Source organism: Micromys minutus (assembly GCF_963924665.1).
Source record: "Micromys minutus genome assembly, chromosome: 28".
In the NCBI taxonomy this organism is placed as follows: Eukaryota; Metazoa; Chordata; class Mammalia; order Rodentia; family Muridae; genus Micromys; species Micromys minutus.
The window spans coordinates 869,029-891,477 of record NC_137963.1 but is presented as its reverse complement, the minus strand read 5'-3'; the positions used below and the strand labels follow the sequence as shown (position 1 = coordinate 891,477).

The 22,449-nt window shown below is 39.3% G+C and overlaps 1 protein-coding gene across 5 annotated transcripts in view; it reads right to left on the bottom strand.

Moving 5' to 3' along the window:
* NFIB (nuclear factor I B) overlaps nucleotides 1–22,449 on the bottom strand; it is a 206,466-nt gene that overhangs the window by 69,892 nt on the left and 114,125 nt on the right. For all 5 annotated transcript variants that reach the window (XM_080940240.1, XM_080940242.1, XM_080940241.1 and 2 more), the window contains exon 3: nucleotides 17,109–17,162. In XM_080940240.1, the coding sequence (XP_080796366.1) occupies nucleotides 17,109–17,162 (54 nt within the window). The remainder of the gene's footprint in view (nucleotides 1–17,108; nucleotides 17,163–22,449) is intronic.

Genomic DNA, 22,449 nt, shown 5'->3' with positions numbered 1-22,449 from the left:
GCTGCTTAATGGCTACAGAGCAATAGCACACTACAGCGTAAGCCAGGAAGAAAGAACAACTCTGCATTTGTGCGATGCTGTATTTACATACATCTATGCTCTTTAAGAAAAAAAAAATTGAGTGGGGAAATAAAGAGCTCCACAGACATAAAAGTCTCAAAGGCAATATCAAATTATATTATTTTACTTCTTTTTTTTTATTTTTCTCTAACAAAACAACAGTAAATCACTACTCAGAAGTTAATATAGTGTTTAACCTCCTTTACAGACAATAACAGAAGGGACACAATGGCATATTTGTTAATATCTCAAATTATAATCAGCACCATTTAAATGTTAAGCAACATTTACATAGAAAAATCCAAGGGAAGAATGATAACACTCATTTTTATGGTCTACTGTGTTCTATTCTTGAAATTAAAAAACAAAAAAAACACAAGCCACAGGGAAAGCAGTTATTAAATTCATGAGAGCCGTCTTCAAGTATTTGAAGGCTGTTAATGTAGATGGTAGATTAAACTTATTCTGAATAATTCCAGGAGCGGTTTCCTGACTCCATAAACAGACTCACCATCCAATGAGAAAAGTCCTAAAAACCAATGCAAGATTGCAATGCTAATCTTAACCAGCACATGCCCACTGACCATGCTAAAACCTTCATGGCCACAGTTTGCCCAGGGTTATGACAGCAATGTCACCACTTTACAGACGAAGAACTCTTCTGTCTTCAGAGGTGGACAGATCCCTGTTTTGTCCAAGTGTCACCACTGAACATGAGAATTCTCACGGGTTAAAAATGAATGCAAGAACAGCAACAACACTGTCTAACCAGAAAGCCCTGTGAAGCCCTCAGATTCTATGTTCTTCATGTTTACTAGCCCATGTTACTTCTCTTGCACCGTGTGTTCAAAGAAGGACAGATGCCATCTAGCCTTTGATTCCAGTAATTTGTTTCCATCAACAGAACAAGATGACTTAACTCCCCATTTATGGGAGCCAACAGGATATAGGGAAATTACCTCACACGAGCTCTCTCAGCACCACAGACCACAACTAAGGCACTGCTGTTTTGCTGGTAGAGGTGTCAGGCACACGGTTCTACTCTCTGCCTTCCCCAAGCCAATCAGAAACATTTATGATTAAATTCAGAAATTGATCTGAGTCTCAATCGATAGCCACGAAGACATTCTAACACCTAGAATAGTTTGTCTTTTGATAGAAAATGCAAGTCCCTGAAGCAAGAATTAAATGATCAAGTGTTTAAAAGAAAAAATGTCCAGTATTTACAGACTCAGACAGTGCTGGGTATATTTTTATATTTTTAGTATTTCCTTTCAGTTCATAAAACTTTCTTTCTCCTGCATGTCTAATACATATAATTATGTGGTTTTATAAAAATTAAAATAAAATTTATTTAAACAAACCCATATGCTAAAATTTTCCTTTCACTGTCCTGTCTTTTCCTGTTTCAGAGTCTGGTTTCTTTGACTACTCTGAATACTTGATAGGACCATTTTCTTGGTCATTCTCTCACTATTTGGCATTTTAGGTTATTTCCCATTTTAACAAATAGTATAAACAGCACTGCCATTCAGATCCTCACGCACAAACCTTTGTCAGCAATTCCCATGATTCCCTTTGGCTGGAGTTCTCAGAAGCAGGCTTACCAGGTCAAAGAATGTGCTCTCCCGAAGCTCTCCCTAAAACTATCCAGCTGCTTTCTATGAAGAGTTCTGCCCAGTTAGATTCCCTGGGGACAGCGGCAAGCTTGCCACCCCACCATCCTGTGAGAAACACTAGAAATGGCTTGTCCTTAACTGTGGCAAGTTGCTCTCAGCAAGACATCACAACAAGTATACTGTCATTTCTATATCCTTCATTAAAAGAAAATTGGAAGTTTTAATTTCTTTGGCAGATACATATGTTTTACTTCTTTGTCAAGAACTTTCAAAATAGAGCTTTTGGGAAAAAAGGGAATATAACCCAAAGAAAAGCCAAACACTAAAAGTGTGTAAAACAGTGGTGTGCTAATGGGAAAATATATGCTGACTATTGCTTCTAAACTCTTGCATTTAAAGACATTTCTGTGAATATTGTTTCTTATTTGAATAAAGCCTCACTAATCTTTATTTCCCAACTTTAAATTTTTTCCTTGATTTTTTTTTATCTTTGGCTTATCAAATTGTTGTAAGACAGATAACAATGTTGCCTTACATGGTTTTTGAGGATGCTTTATGGTACTAGACTCGTGATCCATGTTCATCATGGAAGACAATTCTTTCCACTTATTGATAAACCAGTCCCCACTGAGTTTTCTATGTGTGCTTGAAGAAGTGTTGTAGCAACTTTATTTCTGTGAAATTATTATACCAGAGTGATAGGGACTCATCACAAATCGGCTTGACAGAAGTTCCGAAAGGTTTAGGGGAAACTCCCTGATGAAATCATCTTCTAGCCTGTGTCTGTTTCTCAGACAATACTGTGTGGAAAACCATCTTGTTTACAACTTTTGGAATAATTTCTATATTCAAAATTACATATGATAAAGCCCTATCGCCTCAACTGACTTGAACTTCCCACGGCAGATGCTGGGAGGAGTGCTTATCAAATGGAAATATAAACCTTTACAAAGACGCTTCTTTGGGGGCTGGAGAGATGGCTCAGTGGTTAAGAGCACTGACTGCTCTTCCAGAGTTCCTGAGGTCAATTCCCAGCAACCACATGTGATCTGATACCCTCTTCTGGTGTGTATAAAACAGTGTACTCACATACATTAAATAGATAATTTTTTTAAAAAAATACCCTTTTTAATTAAAATTAGATCTCATTCTATAGTTAAGATTCATATCCCAAAATTATGATATTATTTTTTATGTGGTATAGGAAAAATCAAACCTAGGGCTGTGTGCATGGTACAAAGGTGTATCACCAAGCTATGTCCCTACCCTGCCAAAATTAATTTAGAATTAAGTTTATCTTTTAATATCAATCCTGAGTAGTGACTGAATTAAGGAGTCAGAACACAAATATACAATTTTATATTCAACTCCAAGAAAACCTTCACTTTTTTGAAAAGAGGTATTCCATAGTAACTAATGTGCACTTGCTTTGCATAGTACAGCACGGTGTGTGCCTTTTCTCTTGTCTGTGGATGTGGAAGGTATCTCTCTCTCTAAAGCATCCGAACTTACTTTAGCAGTGGTGGCTCCAGTCACTTATGAGACATGCTAAAGCATGTTCTTTACATTCCACATTCCCCTTCTCTGAGCACAGAGGAAATCTGTGCAAAAGCATGTTTCATGCTTACATGGCAACCTGTGCCTCATGCCCAGAACCCACAGAAAGGAGGGGATTAGCTCCCAAGTCATCCTGAGTTTCTTGTGTGCATTACAAAACACAGGTGTACACACATATACACACACACATACACATACTCAGAGAGAGAGAGTAATAAGTAATATAAAGTTAAAGGAAAACAGAAGAGGAATGTGATTGATGTATTAAAAGTAAACAATGGGATGCAAAACCTCATAATAAGTACAAAGAAAAACAAAAGGGTATTAATAAGTAGAAAAGTACAACTAATTTGCAAACTACACATAAACATAATAATAATACTGGATGAGTTAGTACAGCTCTTCCAGAAACTATCATATCTATTAATCTGACTGTATCATGCAAATGTATGCAAATTGTTCTGTATTGCCATACCCACAGAGCTTTAAAACAAGTTGATTGCATCCTCAACTACAGAGGTAACTTTAGCAGATCCTTAAAAGTGGAGGCTTCTTTAGTCATACAGTTTTGTCCTTGAGAAACAAAATTGATAATGAAAAAGGAATGAGTAATTTTTGCAAAATACTTTGGAATTAATAAACAATGGGCTACAGACAGAGAAAACCCAAAGAGGATTTACAAACTATGCCGAAAGCAACAAAAAGAAAAAGAGAGCAGGAACATTCTTTACCATTCGAACATCAAAGTCATCTGAGAACAAGAAAACTGTCGTGGAATGAAGTAGCATTTCTGGATGTTCTTATGAGCTTGGGAAAGATACAGCGGGAAGTGTTAAGAGAAATCCACTTTCACAACACAGAACCACTGTTCAGCACAGGCTCTACTACACAGGAGTTATAGATACTCTGCCATTCATGTGCTGATGGCTTTGATGGTGGGGCTGCTAAGAATAAAGAGGGGTGGATTTTAAAATAATGAAAAGAAAGCTAAAATCCTAATTGCATAGAAAAATGCATTTTAAAAGAGAAGGGACCAGATGGCTCAGTGGTCACGGGAACTTGCTGTTCTACTCAGATTGTATTCCCAGGACCTACATGGTGCCTCACAGTTGTCTGTAACCCTAGTGCCAGGGAATCCAACACCGTCCTTAGACACCAAGCATGCAGCTGTGAACAGACATGCAAACAGGCCAAATACCCAGACATATAGAGCTTTTTTTTTTTTAAGAAAAGAGAAATATTATGGTAATAGAGAAAAAAAGAAACAGAATTTCTCGAGAAGAATGAAGAAAAAAAAAACTTATTTGCAAGACTGGCTAAAAAAAAGCAAGAAAATGCACCAGATCTGCGAAGGAGACATAAACATGCAGACTGACTTGGGAAAGGATTGCACATAAAACTGACCACAGCTTTGAAAGCTCAAATGAGCAATTACTTGGTAAAATAAAAGTAACCAAAATTGCAAAGAACTGGAAACCCTGAAACAGACCAATTATCCTAGTGCAGAGTTTTCCCAACATTTGCTCAGCACTGCAGCTACCTGGGGATCTTAAACCAATGAAAGCTTGGATTCCAACCTCAATTATTCTGACTTAATTCCTTTGGGGTGAGACCTGGATGGGACAGAGTATTACACTCCCCACAAGAAATTCAGATGCAAGGCATTTTGGGAACCTCTATGTTAGCAATGAACCACACAGCAGAAAGCAATGCCCCCGTGTATGTCAGAGCCCATACAATTGCAGGATAGCAGGCTCTACCTTGTCCTGGAAAATAGAATCTGTAACGATGATTTTTCTACAAAGGTGGCATAAGTGAGTTTTGAAGTTTTCTCTTTGTCTACCCATCCATCTTTTTTAACCGTTTTAATCCTTTGCTTTTAACAGCAAATAACTTGAGTTAGTTTTCTTTGTTGATGATCACCCCCCCAAACCCCATCTGCCTGTCAGTTAAAGTTTGATAACAGGAAAACAACTTCTTTTACTATTTTCTTTTCAACTTACATGGTACCATATTTATTCAAACTATTTTTTTTCTGGTTCATTTATCATACAAGTCCTTCCTTCTGGACAAACTGCTTTTCCCTTTCCTCTAGTTTCTCATATTCAAAGACACACTTTTCTAGATGGTATTAATACATTCTTTCTTTGGCTTTTCTTTTTTTTCAGGACCTATTAGTGCGGTTGTTTTCATTTAACCTTATCCAGGCTTTGGGTTTGGACTTGGTGCAGTATGTGGCTTTCTGTTGGCTAAATAAGCAAAGTCCTTAATCTGGGCTAAGTGTAAGGCTAGAGAATGAAACAGATCTGGAATCCTGTCTCCTCACTCAGAGACCCGGCCAAGATGACTCACTTACAAAAGAGGAACAATAGTGATGATTATGACAACGACGACGACGACGACGATGATGATGATGATGATGATGATGATGACGATGATGATGATGATGCAAATAATAGTTAACATTTATTGAGTGTTAGTTTTATATGCCAGGGTTTGGGCTAAGGTTCTACTTCATCCTAAAAAGAGTAGGTTGGCCATTTGTTGTCATTACTGTTGTTGATGACAGTGATGACCATGAGAGTGCTGATGGCTTCAAATGCTTAAAAGTCTTAGCTCCCCAAAAGCAACAAACTCAAAGAGTTAAGAAGATTAATTAAGAAACTGTGTGAACATACTCCAAGTTGGTACTTGAGTACTTAGAATATTACGAGCATCGAGAATAATGACAGAGAGAACCAATGATGTCTGAGCAGTATTCCTCAAAGTTTCCAGGAACAGCTCCCAAGATTCTAAGAGAAGTTGTTGGATCCTGCTCTTTCCCTTCCCCACCAACTAACTCGTTGACATTCTAAGGTGACCATGCTAATAATGAAACCATACAAGAATGAACATACAAAGACTGGGGAAATGGCTCAGCAATTATGAGCACTGATCTAGAGGACTGGAGTTCAACTGCTAGCATTTATACATTGGCTCACAATCATGTGTAACTTCCAGTTCATCTGTGCAACAAGTAACCAGGTTTCAGAACGTGGTACTATTTGTACCTGGATAAAAATCATCACCAGAGAATTAGATACACTCAGCGGAATCTGGAAGGTGTCTGAAGATACCAAGTATCTTCAGAATATCATTTCTTCAGAGTATACAGGATACCGTTTGTTTGTTTGTTTTGCTCCTTCTCTGATATCATCTTACCAGAATAATCTTTCTTTTGAGGTCATGCAAAGTCTGGCAAGATTGTGGTATATTCTCTCTGTGTTAGTAAATAAAAGTACAAAAGAGTGAACAAGATGTCTTGACAACGTATTTGACTGGGAGAAAAGAAAGTCTCTAAGCCTAGATTCTGAAGCAAGGATTTTATCAGCCTTCCACTTCTCGATCAGCTTCCTCCTGCATAGTCCTAACTGGGGGATAGTTTACCTATAACGATTACTATAAATATCCTTGCAGAAATGTCTGCTTTTTCTGGCTGAGGCCGAGCACTGTATCTGGGGAATCACATTATATACTCCAGGCATATACTGTTGAACGTTTATGGTCTGATCCTCCATGTCACAAGTCTTGATCACTGCTAAGTTCTATCTCTGGCCAGGCTCAGATACCTTAGTAAAGAGAGGCTTAAAAAAGAATGTGATAATAATGCTAAAGTTGTCAGAACTTACTGATGGGAGCAGATTTGTTGATAGAGACAATGTGCTAAGCTCTATTACTATAAAATGGATAGAAAAGCATCTGAAGACGTCCATCAAGAAGGTAGTCACAGGGTGCAGACATTCTAGAAAGTAGCCACGGGTACGAGAACACAAAGGAGAAACACGGAAAGCCTGAAAGGCTGTTTTAAGATGGTCAAGAGTTTTAGTTGAGCCTAGAGTGGGGCCTTGGCAACAGAAAGAGAAAATGGAAGAATGCATCTTATACATTATGAAGAGAACAGAAAACATGGACCTGCAACACACACGTCAGAGGGTTAGACCCAAGGCAAAACTATCAGCTATTGAGGTCAGGAAGTTATTATAATGACTTAGATGAACTAATTAAAGTGAAAATATTTGCTCATAAACACACATTATAATTTAGCACCAATTATCTTCTTTTGAAAAAAAAAACTTTGCTTATTTTCTTTTAATTAAGAGTAATGCCCTGAGGGTCTGGGGCCTCTGTATTCAGTCATCTAGCCATTCATTCATTTCTCTGTCTTCTTCTCTACATGCTGGGTTCTAAACATTCCTAGGAACTTCTCCCTCTATGAGTCAATGATAACGGTGTGTGGGGGGAGCAGGGGGCTAGTTCTGGATATCATATAGGGCTGCTAAGACAAAAGCAACAGAATGCTTGATTGTGTCGCACAAGAAAAATACTGCTAGGGAGTAGTTCAATTAGGCATGTGACAACAGTCCTAACACCAAATTTTAAAGTTAAAACCCACTGATTCAAAACAAAAGACAATCAACAAAATAACCAATAGCAACAGCAATTTACAGAGCATCATGGCATTAACAAGTATATTTGGGGTGTGTGTGTGTGTGTGTGTGTGTGTGTGTGTGTGTGTATGTTTGTGTCTCTGTATGTATATATATATATATATATATATATATGTTTATCTATGTATGTCTGTGTATGTTTATGTATATGCTTGTGTGTGTGTATGTATCTGTGTGTTTGTATGTGTATATATCTGTGTGTGCCTGTATGTGTGTATGTATATGTCTTTGTGTGTGTGTATGTATCTATGTGTATGTCTGTGTGTATGTGTGTGTTTGTGTGTGTATATCTGTGTGTGTGAGTGTATGTATGTGTGTTTGTGTGTGTGTATCTGTGTGTATGTGTGTGTTTGTATGTATATATATCTGTGTGTGTCTGTGTGTATGTGTGTGTGTATGTATATGTGTTTGTGTGTGTTTATGTGTGTATCTCTGTGTGTGTCTGTGTGTATATATTTGTGTTTGTGTGTATCCGTGTGTTTCTATGTATCTGTGTGTTTCTGTGTGTGTGTTTGTGTGTGTCTGTGTGTAAATCTGTTGGCATGTATTCATGCATGGGAATAGAGGCCATTGGTCAGCCTAAGATGTCTTTTTCTATTACTCCCAACTGTGCATTTTAAGACAAGGTTTCTCATGGAACTTGGCTTGCAGACTCAGGGAGCTCTGGGAATCCACTCCTCTGGGAATAGGGTTTTAAGTGCACACACACACTGCCACATTCTCTTTTCACACAGCTGCTAGGGATCCAATCTCATGTCTTCATGCCTACAGAGTAGGCAGTGACCCCACTGACCCACCTTTTCATCCCTGCATTTGATTTTATTAGTAATCTAAAGGTGAAACCTAAAATTCAGATGGGATTGCTGCCTTCTCACTCCTGAATACATGGTATGCCACAGAGTGAGGAGATGGGGATTGTAGAAACATGAGACAGTCAAAGTCCAAAGTGTATGAGGGAACACCTTTAGTGGGCTAATAATCGAAAGCATCACAAACAACACAACAAGAATCTGGTTCTACTGCTGCTTTATTAACACACATTAAAAAGGTCAATGTCTCTGAAACTTAGCTTATGCCAAACATGCCCCAAAATCCTTAACAACTTCGAAAAACAAAACCTTCTAAACTATCCAAAGTTCTTTGACATTGTTAGTTAAAAGATAGCAAGTCTCAATTTGTCACATACAAGTCCTTGCTTAAATTATTTCATTTGGTGTCACAGGAAAAAAAAAGAGAGAGAGAGAGAGAGAAAGAAAGACTCTGGTAGAACTTCCTGGTATCTTAAAAATGCACCTTTTTAAGCCTGTGAGGTAGAGAGAACATAGAGCTCCGGGAGTGAGAGGCATTGTGTGCAATGGTGCATTCGCCTGTGCTACATTACAGGGTTCGCCCCCCCACACACACACACACCAGGGCTGCCACAGTGCCCTGTGTACACTAGAGAGAAGAGGAAGCTGCACTTCAACAGACCTCAGAGACTCAGCCTGGAGAGAGGCCACTCTGTACTACAGAACTGTCCTCACATTCCAGCTGTGAGGAGGAAAATTGTTTGCATTATTAATTCGGAGCTGCATACTGCAAAGGTAGTGCTTAGAAATACACAGAGGGAGAAAGAGAAAGTTAAACTGAGAGGAGATTTTAGACACAGGCAGTCATTGTGGAAGGAATACAAAATACTTGGCTGAAGGAACAATCATTAAAATGGTGTCCAGAGGAGTGGGTCCAGACAAAACCTAACCTCAGGATACTGAGGATTTTTGCATGGGAATTCTGACTCTCTGTGGGAGCCAAGACATTCAGCAATGCATGAAAAATACATTCCCACAACAGCTCTTAAAATTTAACTACAATCTATGAATGTCAAGCCGTTTGGGAAGTTTTCTTCCTGAACTAGGCACAGTGTAAGCTAAGTGCATACAACAGTATATGACATTTTTATATGGAATCCATGTTGTATGGCTACTTAATTTCAGACACTACAAGACAGGGTTAAAATTATAACAAAGGAACAAAAAAACCTGGATTGCTAAGACTTGCCCCTGAACCAACCTGTCCCCTCTCTCTCACTGTATGGTAGAAAGGCAGTATTTTCTCATCTTTACTTGAGTTATACGGGGACCAAGTGACAAGTTTTGGCCAGATCTTCACACTGACGAATAGCATGTAAGATAACATGGGGGTGAGAAACAGACAGGCTATTCTGGGCAAGGGAAAATTATGCAGTGAGGGAGCCTGCTTCCCAAGTGACCTGAGCCCACTTCCTAGGGACCTCTTATAACATCCCTCCCTAAACTCATCTGACTATGCCCCTCAAGCTCACCCTAATTACAATTATACTTTCCCCTAATCTTGCCCTAATTACATCCTCGCTGGCCCAAGCTCCACTCCCATCATCCCTCATAGGCTCACCTCTGTCTGCTACCACCATCCCTCCATCCCACCCCTGTTAAAACCTGTGGGTTGTGGGTGGCAACAAATGGGAGAAAGTATTGGTCCTGTATTACAATTACAACTGAATAAAGTTTTGACCCATGGGGGAAAACACTGAATTAAAATTCAATGGCTAATAACTACTTGGGACTTCATGGAGTTCCTTTCAGCTCTCACAGGGGTTTAATAAGGAAAGAAAAAAAGTTGGACGGCAGTCTCTAAGCACTCATACACAAATCTTTGATGAATAATATTTCAATGATTATTTTATACAAGATAAACTAGATTATAGTTGTATAGTCATCACAGTCATCATGAAAAATCTAAGAGTCTGCTAGAAGAGACTTGTAAGCAGAGGATGGGAAGATAAAGCTGCAAATGTAGCAGATGCTGAGGTACCCAGTCCTGCCTGGGAAAATCCAATAGTATGCCTGTCAATAGGATGAGTCTGGGTAACCGGTTTGTAGTGAGTTCTAGAGTTATGGCATTGGACAGAGCTCAGTGGCTGATAACATGAAGACAAAAGCAGGAGATGGGGTTAGCAGCATCTAACAGAGTAGTCCTCAACCTTCCTAATGCTAGGACCCTTTAATACAGTTCTTCATGTTGTGGCAACTCCCAACCACAAAACTATTTCATCACTATTTCAGAACTGTGATATTGCTGCTACTATGAATCGTAATGTAAATATCTGATAATGCAGGATGTCTGATAGGCAACCCCCAAGGGGTCATGACCCAGAGACTGAGAACTGCTGATCGAAAACTACTTGTGGAACTTGGGTTTTTACTCAGTGAGCCATCCTAGGCCTTTAAGCCGTGTTTGTGCTTCCTGACAGGTTCATGCAGAGGGTTAGAGAAAAGAAGTATAGAAAAGAAGAGGCACTTGCAAGGATTCAGGCAAGAAATTATGTGTAGAGATTGTAGTGGTTTAAACAGAATGTCTTCCATAGGTTGATGTCTCAATGCTTGCTGTGTAGCTGGTGGAACTATTTAGGAAAAATTGTGAAGTGTGGTTTTTGTTGGCGAAGGTATGACACAACAAATTAGCTCTGAAGTTTAAAGTGCCCATGCCATTCCCAGTAAGCCAACCTACTCTCTGCCTCATGCTTGGGGATCAGATGTAAACTCTCAACTACTGCTCCAGCACCATGCCTGCCTGCCTGATACTGTGCTCCTTTCCATGATAGTCATGGATTCTATAACCCTCCGGAACCATGACCCCAAATTAAATGTGTTCTTTTATAAGTTCCCTGGGTCATAGTCTCTTTTCACAGCAGAAGAAAAGTAAGACAGATCACAAACTAGGGTAAAAGAACTGAGAACTCAGTACCCAAAGAAGAGTATACAGATAAAAGCGGGGATCTCTAAGAAAGCTGCAAGTTTCCCCAAGCAAAGGTGACTGAGGAGATTCTAAGAGAACTAAGATACTAACAGAGAAAAGTAAGCATTTAAGTTTTAAATGTTATATCTGAGTTACCCATGAGATATCTGGGGAAGCAAGTTCAAACTATTGTTGGAAACAAAGGTCTGAGACATTAGAAGAGGAATCTGCTCCTACAAGCATACCAGATTGCAGTCTGAAAATGCATAGGAGATACTGAAAACACAGAAACCTAAGGCAAAGGATCTCATTAAGAAAAGAGTTATTATAAAAACTTAAGAAAACACCAATTCTTGGACTTCTAACAGAGGTATGACTTTCAAAAGGAAGAGGCAAGTTTTAAACAGAGTATGCTCAAATCAACAATACTCTGGAATATCAGGCAGTCACAGTGGATCACACCTGTAATCCCAGCACTTGGTGGTTGATATAAAAAACTAGCTACCACTTCAAAGCAATGGGGGCTCCAGGGTTAGATAGAGCCTATCACAGAGAAAACAGGACAGAGCCCATGTAAGCTGCCACAGGACAAAAAGAAACCACTTGGGGTCAGCTCCCAAAAATGTCATGAGTTCAAGAGACTCACTCTGTGAGAACACAAGCCTAGTTACAAAGTTGATGGCCTTTCTGTTCAGTCGGAATGAGGAAGAGAGGAATCTGATGGGGGAGGCTTGCCTGAAGGACAATGCACAAGTCTTTAATAAGAGTCAACAGGGGAAAAAAGAGATAAGAAGGGTTAGGAAGAAAATAGATGAGGTTTAAGGGGAATGGAAAAATCGGTGGCTTCAGGAGGTAGGAACATCATGGGGAGGCAACCGGGGAAAAATATTTATATAGTGTCAATGTGATGGTCTAACAGATAAAGTCTTGCCAGGGAAAAAGTTGCCTAATCCCTGAAGAGAGATGGGACCTATTCTCATGGCAATAGCAAGAGCTATGCAACAAAGTCAGTGTCCCTGACTTTCAATGCCAAGAGACACTCAACAGACTCACCAGCTAAAATCTCCAATTCTGCCAGACTGTGAACCTGATAACATCGGCTTCCTTTGCTTCCACTATAAAACCCATCCCAGCCTTTCCTGGTCCACCCTCCTCCTCTACTTCACTTCTTTGTTCCTGCATCTTTACTCTTCTTTGTATATCCAGAAATACAGAACACACACACACACACACACACACACACACACACACATACACACACACATTTGGTTCCACATTGAACAGCTCTTTCTATGTGAGGCTTTCTTGACCAACCAAGCTGGAGAAAAAGCATAATTTAAAGACAAACTAAGCTACACTCATTTTCATGAAACACATGCAATTATCCAGGTGTTCTGTGTGTTCCTTGCAAATGGTGTGCAGATAGCACAGTTACTAAAGCATTAGCTGAACTACGAAGTCTCCTCATGGACCTTGAGATGATTGGAAGAGACAGAGCTTGATTCAGGAGAGACATGTCAATTTACACCTCATGTTTTTTCCATGCTCCCGCCAAGGGTTAGAAACATTGTTCCATAACTTCGAGCCAAAGTAATTCCGTTGAAGCAGTAAACAAAATTTAATCTCAACATATATATAAAATACTGTATGTACTCAGCAGACAAAACTTGAGGAGAACGAGGATTAAGTGTAATTCATAGTTTGCAAAAGTCTACTGTCATGCACAAAATAGATGCTAATTAACTATTACAAGGGACCAGAACAACTTCATAGTATACACCTGGCTTGATGCCAACTGCTGTGCACCAACTTTTGTAGAATGGGTTATGTCTAAGTACCAGAAATGTAGCCTATAAAAATTAGTAGTGGAGGGCTAGACCTCCTTCTGGCTTTTTTGGAATATTTTGTGAACAAACATTTCCCTTATCTGCTTCTCCTTTATCCTCAATCCTGTACTAATTTTGAACATATGAAGACTTTATTAAGTGTAATGTTTCCAAATAAGTGAGAAGAAAAATAAATGTGTTCCTGATGCAAATGCAAGGGGGGTAAGATCCTTTCTTTTTCAACTAGCACATATCTAATTTTTAAATTACTTAAAAGCTTTCCCTACCTTCAGGTATGAACTACTGTTACCTGTTCATTTCAGGGCCTTTCTACTCATTCTTTTGTGAATAGAAAGCTCACTTATAGTTAGTTGAATATTATACTGTATCACAGTATAATGCTATTTATCAGTATTATTAAACAATACATTTACTCCTGTTTAAAAAATTTGACTGACAGAAATAAATAAGGATATAAAAAGGAATAAGTATGAACTTTTTTAAAAAATGGGTTCTAGTTTTAAATATCAAAGGAAGGCTCCTTTTTCTTTGCTAGTGGAAATCTAAAAACATTGATCTGTTAATGAGAATAGCAAAGAGAAATGCTTTAGGATTTCAACAGCTCTTAGAGAGTGCTGTGTCCATTCCAAAATCCAAGGTTTAAAACATAGAGTGAAAGGTTAGGGGAACACAGCCCCAGTGATCCCAGCAGGTGCCAAGTACCAATGCAGATGCTGAGTTGTCTTCTCAGCCAGTTTTTATTAGCTTTGTGGATCCCCTGTGATGGCTTCAATGGTAGGCTCTACCAAATTTGCATGACTTAAAACAATTTCTTATGTGAAGGCATTCACAACTACATTGCTGCAGTTGACAGAGATTCTTCATGTGATTTAATTAGTCTATCTTTACTACAGAAAAGAGATATGGCTCCAAGGCTCATTAAATAATATAATGTCATGTCACATGCAACTATCAGCACACACACACACACATACAAATTACCCACTCATGCAAAAAAGAAAGGTAGGATATCAAACAGTAAACCTGTTCATTCCATACAAGAAAATTCTAGCTAATGAAATTTGAGACACTTCAAAAAGTTAATTTGAAAATTTATAGGATTTGTTCTAGGATTCAACATTTCTCTACTGTTCTACCAACCAAGGGAACATCCCACTAAACTGCAGCCTTCTTAAACTGCAAACTGACACATCTACTTGGAACAAAGGCCAAATTAAACTTCCAGATTGCTGGTTTCTCTTGATATCCTCCCATCCAGGAGGAAGCAGGTGAGTCAGTTGGGAAAGCTAAAAGATCAGAGTGCAAGGAATATAGTTATAAAGTAACATAGCAAAACCAGGCTAAATTCAAAAGACTGCGATCTGGTAATGCATTGCAAATCAGAGCAAAACTTTAGCTTGAGGAACTTCCACCAAGGCTCTTCAAGTGCTTTTATACGTTACAAGTACCAAGAAATTATTTAATACTTTTAAAATGACAAATACTAAATATCCCTCCCATTTTGTTTGCTTGTGCTTAAACACTAATCCCAAGTGAGAAGCATGGATTCTGAAACAAAGACTCATTTATCTGTCAAGGTACAGAGTCCAGTATGAAGGACAACGGGGTTAGCGGGGTGGGGTGGGGGGGGTGGGGCAGAGAAGGAGTGGATAAAGAACAAAGTATAATGACATGTATGAAACTGACCTAATAAAACCAATTAGTTGCACATTAACTTTTTTTAAAAAAGTAAATATTTAAAAATACTTATATTACAAAACAGAAGTTCAAAATCAGTAAGGTAGTAGAATCTATGTCAGACAGCCAATCAGAGTGGCACAGTAGCTGGCTGATGGTCAACACACAAGAGTGCGGGGTGGGAGACCACCTTCAGGTCAATGGTCAGGAACAGATTCCATGAGCTATGGCTCCTCTTCTTACATTGTTGGGTACTGTACTGACACGGCAATCCCCATGATTTCCACATCTCTTAGTGGAAACCCTGCCGCAACACAAAGGCCATGAAAAGCCGCTATTTGCAGATGTCCAGCTTCTCATGGAAACAAGAAGATAAGTCTCAGACATTGTGATGCTAGTCTGAATTTTCCAATAAACAGACTGCATGAGCCTCCTGAGATTCTAAATCTCTGTGTGAAGATTTCATAGTTCAGCCAAGGTCAGAACTAAGAGATGAAGACTGTGTCCTAGGACAGATCTTCTGAGCCCCCAGTGCCTGAATTGCTGATGAGGTTTATACTGGCTGACTACAAGACCAGAACCTTGATAAATTCAGGTCTCTTATATTTAACATTGACAACTATTACCTATTTCCAAAAGCCTGCTTTATTTCAAAATCTTGTAGAATATATTTCTGCTCTTATCAAAAACTTTTAATATGCTAAAAAATTTGTCTTAAAACAAATGAAAATCCCTTAATAAGATCTACAATAATGTGCACATGATAATGTGCAGAAAGCATATTCAATGATGGATGATCCTGAATGGACAAAGAAAATTCCAGTGTTTGCTCTAAACTAATTCAATTTTACTCTAACACCTTAAGTTTAGACAGTTATCAAAATAAAAATTTCCCCTAAGGAAGCATGAAAGTGGGAGAAAATAATGTGTTCTAGCTAGTTTCTGTTTTATAAAAGCAGAAAAGTTAGGAGACTGTGTGGTATGCAGCAAAAGTAAAATTTAACCAACCTTCTAGACAAATACTAAAAATGCAATCCTGCCATTACATAAGCACTCAAAGGTCACCTGCCTGGCTCTGCCCAGCTCCAACAGACAACATTCGGGTGAGCCTCTGCACATGCTCAGAGACTTGCGTGTATCCACTATTTCATTAATTCCAATCAAGTCCTTGTTCAGATGCAAACAGGACAGTCTTTGTTTAATCTGGCTTTTAAGACTTACCAACCCTTCTCCTGATATTTTTCTTTCTTTCTTTTCTTCTTCTTCTTCTTTTTTTTTTTTTTTTTTTTTTTTTTGTAAAATGTGTAGAGGCTTTTAAAGTTTTTTTAATTTAAATATTTTATACTCTGCTCACAAGTTTGTAGCATTAGCAAATTCACCAATAAAAACCAATTCAGTGTAAATTTAAAATATACATTAAATTAGTACTTTTTACTGTTGGAGAAAATAAAATGTATTCAATGGATACTTTGACCTTTGGAGTATATAGCATTGTATTGAATTAGTATTTTCATCATCAAAGTATATAATATTTTATAAACAATATAATTTTAAGAAGAATATCACTTAAGGTGTATGTAGAAAAAGTAAATTTTCTAAGAAAAACATAGATGTAAGTTTCAAAAGAATAGTGTTTTAGAATTTTGTATTTTACCTAATATATGCTATATTTCTCTACAGTAATTTTATGAGCAAATTAGTCTATTTTCCTGTAATTTGGGGATATTTGAGGTATTTCAACTTCTTATTAGCCAGGCATCAGGACTTTGAAGCAATTGATTAAAAGGTTTTTAGCTTTTCAAATGTGTAAGCCATATACAACTAAGCATGTGTTTGAATCAGCTTCTAGGGATACCAAAAAAAAAAAAAAAAAAAAACAAAAAAAACAAAAAACTTTTTTTAAAAATCTCTCCGTTCAGGTGAACAAAGATGGCTGCGGTGGGAAAGCGGTTGCCACGGCAGAGGCCTTCACACAATCACATCTTGTCCCAGTCCTACAGCTTGCCAGAACAAAACAGGCAGCTGACCAATTATGGGTGTTGATCTATACAGGGCCCCTTTGTTCTCCAACAATGTCAGGGTGCACACATCCGGGGACACATATTTACCTGGAGGATTCTTGGCAGGATCATTGTGGCTTGGACTTCCTGATTGTCCAGAATCTGTAAAGAAATCACAGAATATGTTTTCTTTTTAATTTGTTATGAAAGAATTTCACAATACTAAGAAGAACTTTAAAAAAAACATTTTAAGGTACAACAATGAGGTGAAGTGTTTAAAATAAGTATACTTTCCCAAGCTGTGCTATAGCAACATTTTATCCATCAAACTAGATAAATGTCTATACATATTTCTTCGTCAAAGGGAACAATTACTTGCCTATAATACTTTGGGGGTGGAGGAAGGTTTTCCTGTAATAAGAGGCTAAAAACTGGCAATAAGTGGCTAAAAAGCCACTAAAATCATTTGAAGGTTAGGCAAATATCAAGGCCAGAGAGTAGAAATCTGAAATAAAGCTGATACTGTCCCTTCAAAGATACAATCTAAAAATAATTAAGAATGCTTTTAAAAACCCAAGAATATGCATTTCTTCAGAGAGTAAAAGACAGGGAAACGAGAGCCTTCTCTTCTGGGTTACACAGGCAGGTTCAGATATCCACTCCAGTAATCCCCCAACTTACTGGATCCCGGCCCAGTTCTGCCTGCATCCCATAATAGCAATCGATTTGCAAACACCAGGAAAAGCATAAATTACTAGGTAGAAAACCAACATGGCTTTGCGGAGAGCAAATTGTTGGATCAATTTAATCTCCATCTGAGATACAGGCAGACTCTTAGGGTAGAAGAGGCTGCCACAGTCATTCAGAGCAGCTTTGTCTATGCCATTCTTTACAAACACCACAGAATCGGCTCAGAGGACAGACACTGTCAGCCTGAACCCATCTACACTGCTGTGTTTGGCTCGAACTTCTGCGTCCATGGACCCTCTGCATTTATCTGCGTCATCTGGCCTGGGTTCTTACACACTTACTGGCAGGGAGTTGCTATGAAATCTTTTATTGGCTCTAACACATAGGCTTTGTCTCCACAGCTACACCACACTAGGAAGGAAGGGGCAGAGCGCCTATCTACCTCTTTGTCTTCCTGGGGCTGTTCATGGGGCGAACACACTAAGCTTGCCATATATGCCAGAGAAGTGGATGGCTCAGATTCAGCAGCCTTCGCTGCTTGCCTACAAAAAGGCAATTTTGAGCACAATCGTGAATTTCAACAAAATGTGGTACTGGCGGTGTCACCAACTGTCATAAACTCACAAGTCTCTTCCTCAAAACCTTACCCTGACACTTGAGGCAAGGCAGGGATTGAATTAAGCAGAAAAGCAGACTCCTTTTGTTGTTTATAAAGGTTATTTGGTTATGCCTAGGAAGTGGTTAACATACTACATACTGCTCTTCAGTCTTAAAGGTGGGAACACCCTGCTAGTCTATGCCTGCATAAAACTTGGTTTTTCATTTCTGCCTTTGTCTCCTGCTTACTAGGTCAGAGTTAACGGGAGGAAGAATGTAATCCCTCTATCCTGAGCCCTTTTATTCCCTGTGTTCTACAGTAAATTTCATGAAAAAAAATTGCAAACTTATTTTTGTGATTCTCACAGTGACCTTCACAGTGATTCTGACTTTACAAAATGGAGGAACAGAAACTGGATAGGCCATCTGACATCACTGGCTGACATCTCCTGAAGCCAGAGGCTGGGTCCCCTTCTTCAAGATCCTTTCTCTTACTATTTTGTGGAATTGAGGCAAGACTGGGTAACCTATAACTTAGAGAAGAATTTGTTGCTGTTGCTGTTGCTGTTGCTGTCTTTCTTTCTTTTAAAGAGAAGGCAACACTGGCCACTTTTCAAACTAAGAGTGTAACAGTTACAATCAAATGTTAAAACTTTGTTTTGTTTTGTTACCTTCTCTGCAGTTTCGGCTTTGAGCTCTCCGGAGTCTAGTACATAGAAGGGAGTCTATCCTGTTGAGATTCTTACAGGGCCAGACTCGGAGGTCAGACCCTCCAACGTTTTCTCTTTCCTCTCTGGAGCTATTTTACATGTACAAACTGCTCAGATAAGCACCTCTAGAAACAGCAAGATGGGAAAAGACAGTAACTGTCCTAAGCAGGCAAGACTCAGTACAAGCCTCAGTCTAGAAGCCGAGGACTTTAAAAGAGAATCTTATCATGTTCTGCTACAGTGACTGCAAAATGTCACCCGGCACCTCCCTTGCCTCTACTGCTAAACTCCTGTCCAGTAGAACAAAGACCAGTGTCTCTCCCTGAGAATCTGCTCATTTGCCATGGTACATCCTTTTTTTCCACTGTGTCACATACCTCACTGGGGCAGCCTTTCCACCATGCTCCTCCCCTTCTTACATGTGTTAAAAGTTACATTCTCCTCTGATTTCTAAAAGCTGCGCATCAGTGTCTTCAAGAGGAAAAGAAAAAAAGCACTATACACTTAAGAGGGAAAAAACCCACTATTTTCTTAGAAAAAAAATGACTATGGACATCATAAGATTTGAGAGAAAGCTGAATAATTTTGTCACAAGCTTGCTTTCTACAATAAACTGGGGTTTACTGCCCCTTGCCCTCAGTCACAGGTTTCCTTCCATACTAAAAAACATGTACCTTCTCATGAAGCCAAATAGCAAATACTGTGCTCCCCAAAACACACAGATGAGGGCAAGTAGCACCCTTAATTTTTATACTATGCACTCTTAACACTGCAGTCTACTCCGATGTCACCTTAGATCAGTCACTTAATTCCAACTGCAGGATAGGGAAGTAACCAGGGAGCCATATTTGGCAGAGAACCCAAGAATGGACTGTTATTGTGGTTGACTTCAGAGAAGGAATTTTTCAGACCACATCTAAAACCCCTGCAAATCACCACCCAGGTCAAATTACTCCAGACTCAAAGGTTTCATTAACCACTTCCATCACTCCTCTCTCTCTCTCCCTCTCCTCCTCCCACCCTCCCTCCCTCCCTCTCTCCCTCCCTCCCTTCCTTTCTCTCTGCATCATACACCATCAATACACAAGAGACATTATTAACAAAATGGGCACATTAAAATGCGTAAGACTTTCAGTGGACTAACCCTCAGGAAGAGAAAAGGGGAGGAAGCTAAGTTTTTCCACCCTGGTGCCACAGCTAGAAATATCTATGCTGGGTCTGTGCACCCACCCCAAAGTGTTCTAGTCAATGCCTTTGTCCCAGGCCCCTGAGACAAGTGGTACCACAGCCCTGCCCTGAGCTCTTGGGAGAGACCATGCTCTAGAAGGAGATACAAGCAGCTGGAGGCTTAAGCCTTTAAGGGGCAAGGCTGGCAGGTACAGGGTTAAGAGCTGCCCAGCACACTTGTTTTGAGTCCACGAAGATTTTGATGCCACAAAGAAAAAAGTGGCAAACTTAGAACATGGCCAACCTGTCTTCCCCACCTTCTGTTCTCTAGTTCTTGATATAAATCTACGTTTTCTTTATTTCTTCTCCACTGGGCGTGATTCACCATAATCTTGAGGCAAATATTCCCCAGGATTCTTCAAGATGGATCTCATAGTCCAGTTTCATGGACCCTTCTGCCTCGGCCTCCTAGGATTCCAAGTATGTACACACCACACAGCCCTCTCTGCTCACAAGTATGAATCTAAACATGCTACTTACTCTTTTGGGAAGAAGAAAACTGAAATGAGATCTCTAAATTGTAGTTTTTGCCTGCAGCCACTCCTGTCCCTTGGGTTAAAGACTGGATCCCTCATGACCTACACAGCCATGACCCAGTGTTTTCCTTCCCTGTGAAAGGGAGCTCTTCTAACACAAGTTCACCTAAGGAGGTGATCCGCTCTGACAGAAGACCTAAGAATACAGCTCTAAAGGGCTTGTGCAAAGTATATGTCAGTGTGCTCTGTTCAGACCATCTCGATTCTTACTGTCTGATGCAACCTTAAAATGGTACAAAGCCAAGTGATCCTGCAGCAGATTAAATGTTTCTGGGAACATAAGCTGATCTTCCCCCAACTTCCCTCCTCATTGCCATTTATCAGCATATCTTCAGTCAACTCTGAGAATTAGAAGGAGGAGGAGGAGGAGCAAAAGCATGTTTTCAATATCTGTTGAAATTTTTGTTACTATCATCTGAAGCTTGTTCACTACTGGGTATGCTAAAGAAGTGATTCTGGGTCAGATTTATGGTCAGCCCTCACCACTAAGCTACTAAGCTCCAAAACTGTCTCTTAGATAACCTGGTAGAAGTCCAATAAAACTTTGGTCAATATAGATATGGTAAGAGTCAATAGTGACCTGTGAAATGGTTGTCACCAAAAGGTAACTTTCTGGTATGACTAACTCCTGCGCTCTGTGGTGGGTAGATCACTAAGGACCATGGGTCTTCAAAGACAATAAGTAAGAATCCTGGAGCACCTTCAAATCAGAAGCTCATCAGTGTTTGGCACACAGTAATGTTTGGTATGTTTCTATTCAACTCATAATGACCTATAAACATATCTCCATTTATCTCTTTATTTAGTGTGAGTGCATGAGTTCAAATGGCATAGCACATGTGTGCAGGTCAGAGGCTATGTTTTGGTAGAGTCAGGATTTCTCCTTTGATATGAGTTCTACTCAAGTCACCAGGTTTGTGCCACAAGTACTTTTACCCACTGAGGTATCTTGCTGTCCCTAAATATTGTGTTGTTTGAAGAAAAGAATACTATGTATCATATTTCTTCCTGAAGCTCAGAAGTGACCCAATGTGCTAGGAATGCACAAATTTAAAAGCTTGGGGAAGGGGGGATGGAAAAGGCAGATGGGGAGCATCAGGCCACAGTCACATAAGAAAGCAGGGCTCCTAAAGAGATGTCAACAGACCACTCAAAAAAGCAGGAAGGGGAGGACTGTGAATGTTTTCACCATAAAGAAATGCAAACCAAAAAAGAGACTTGTCAAAACTGAATTGAATCTTACAAAACGGATACATGTGGTGACATATTCACGGCACACCCCCACAAATACGTAAAACTCTTACATTTGTGTATACTAGCTCCCACTATAAGTTCAAGCAAAAAGTTAATTCGCTTTAATGAAAATTGAGTATTCATTTAAAAAAAAAAATTAACAGCTTGATTCTTCTTAGGGAAGAGGACCAAGGTCAGATCACAGAAGACATCAAAGGAAGCTAACATGTGAAAGAGTATCTTAAGAAATCTCCAATCAGGAGGTAGCTGGGCACTTTAATCCCAGCACTTGGGAGGCAGAGGCAGGCAGATCTCTATGTTCAAGGTCAGCCTGGTCTGTGGAGTAAGTTTCAGGACATCCAGAGATACACAGAGAAACCCTGTCACAAAATAAATAGATATAAATAGTATGACAGGACATGAGTGTGCTGATATATACATAGTAAACACTTCTCT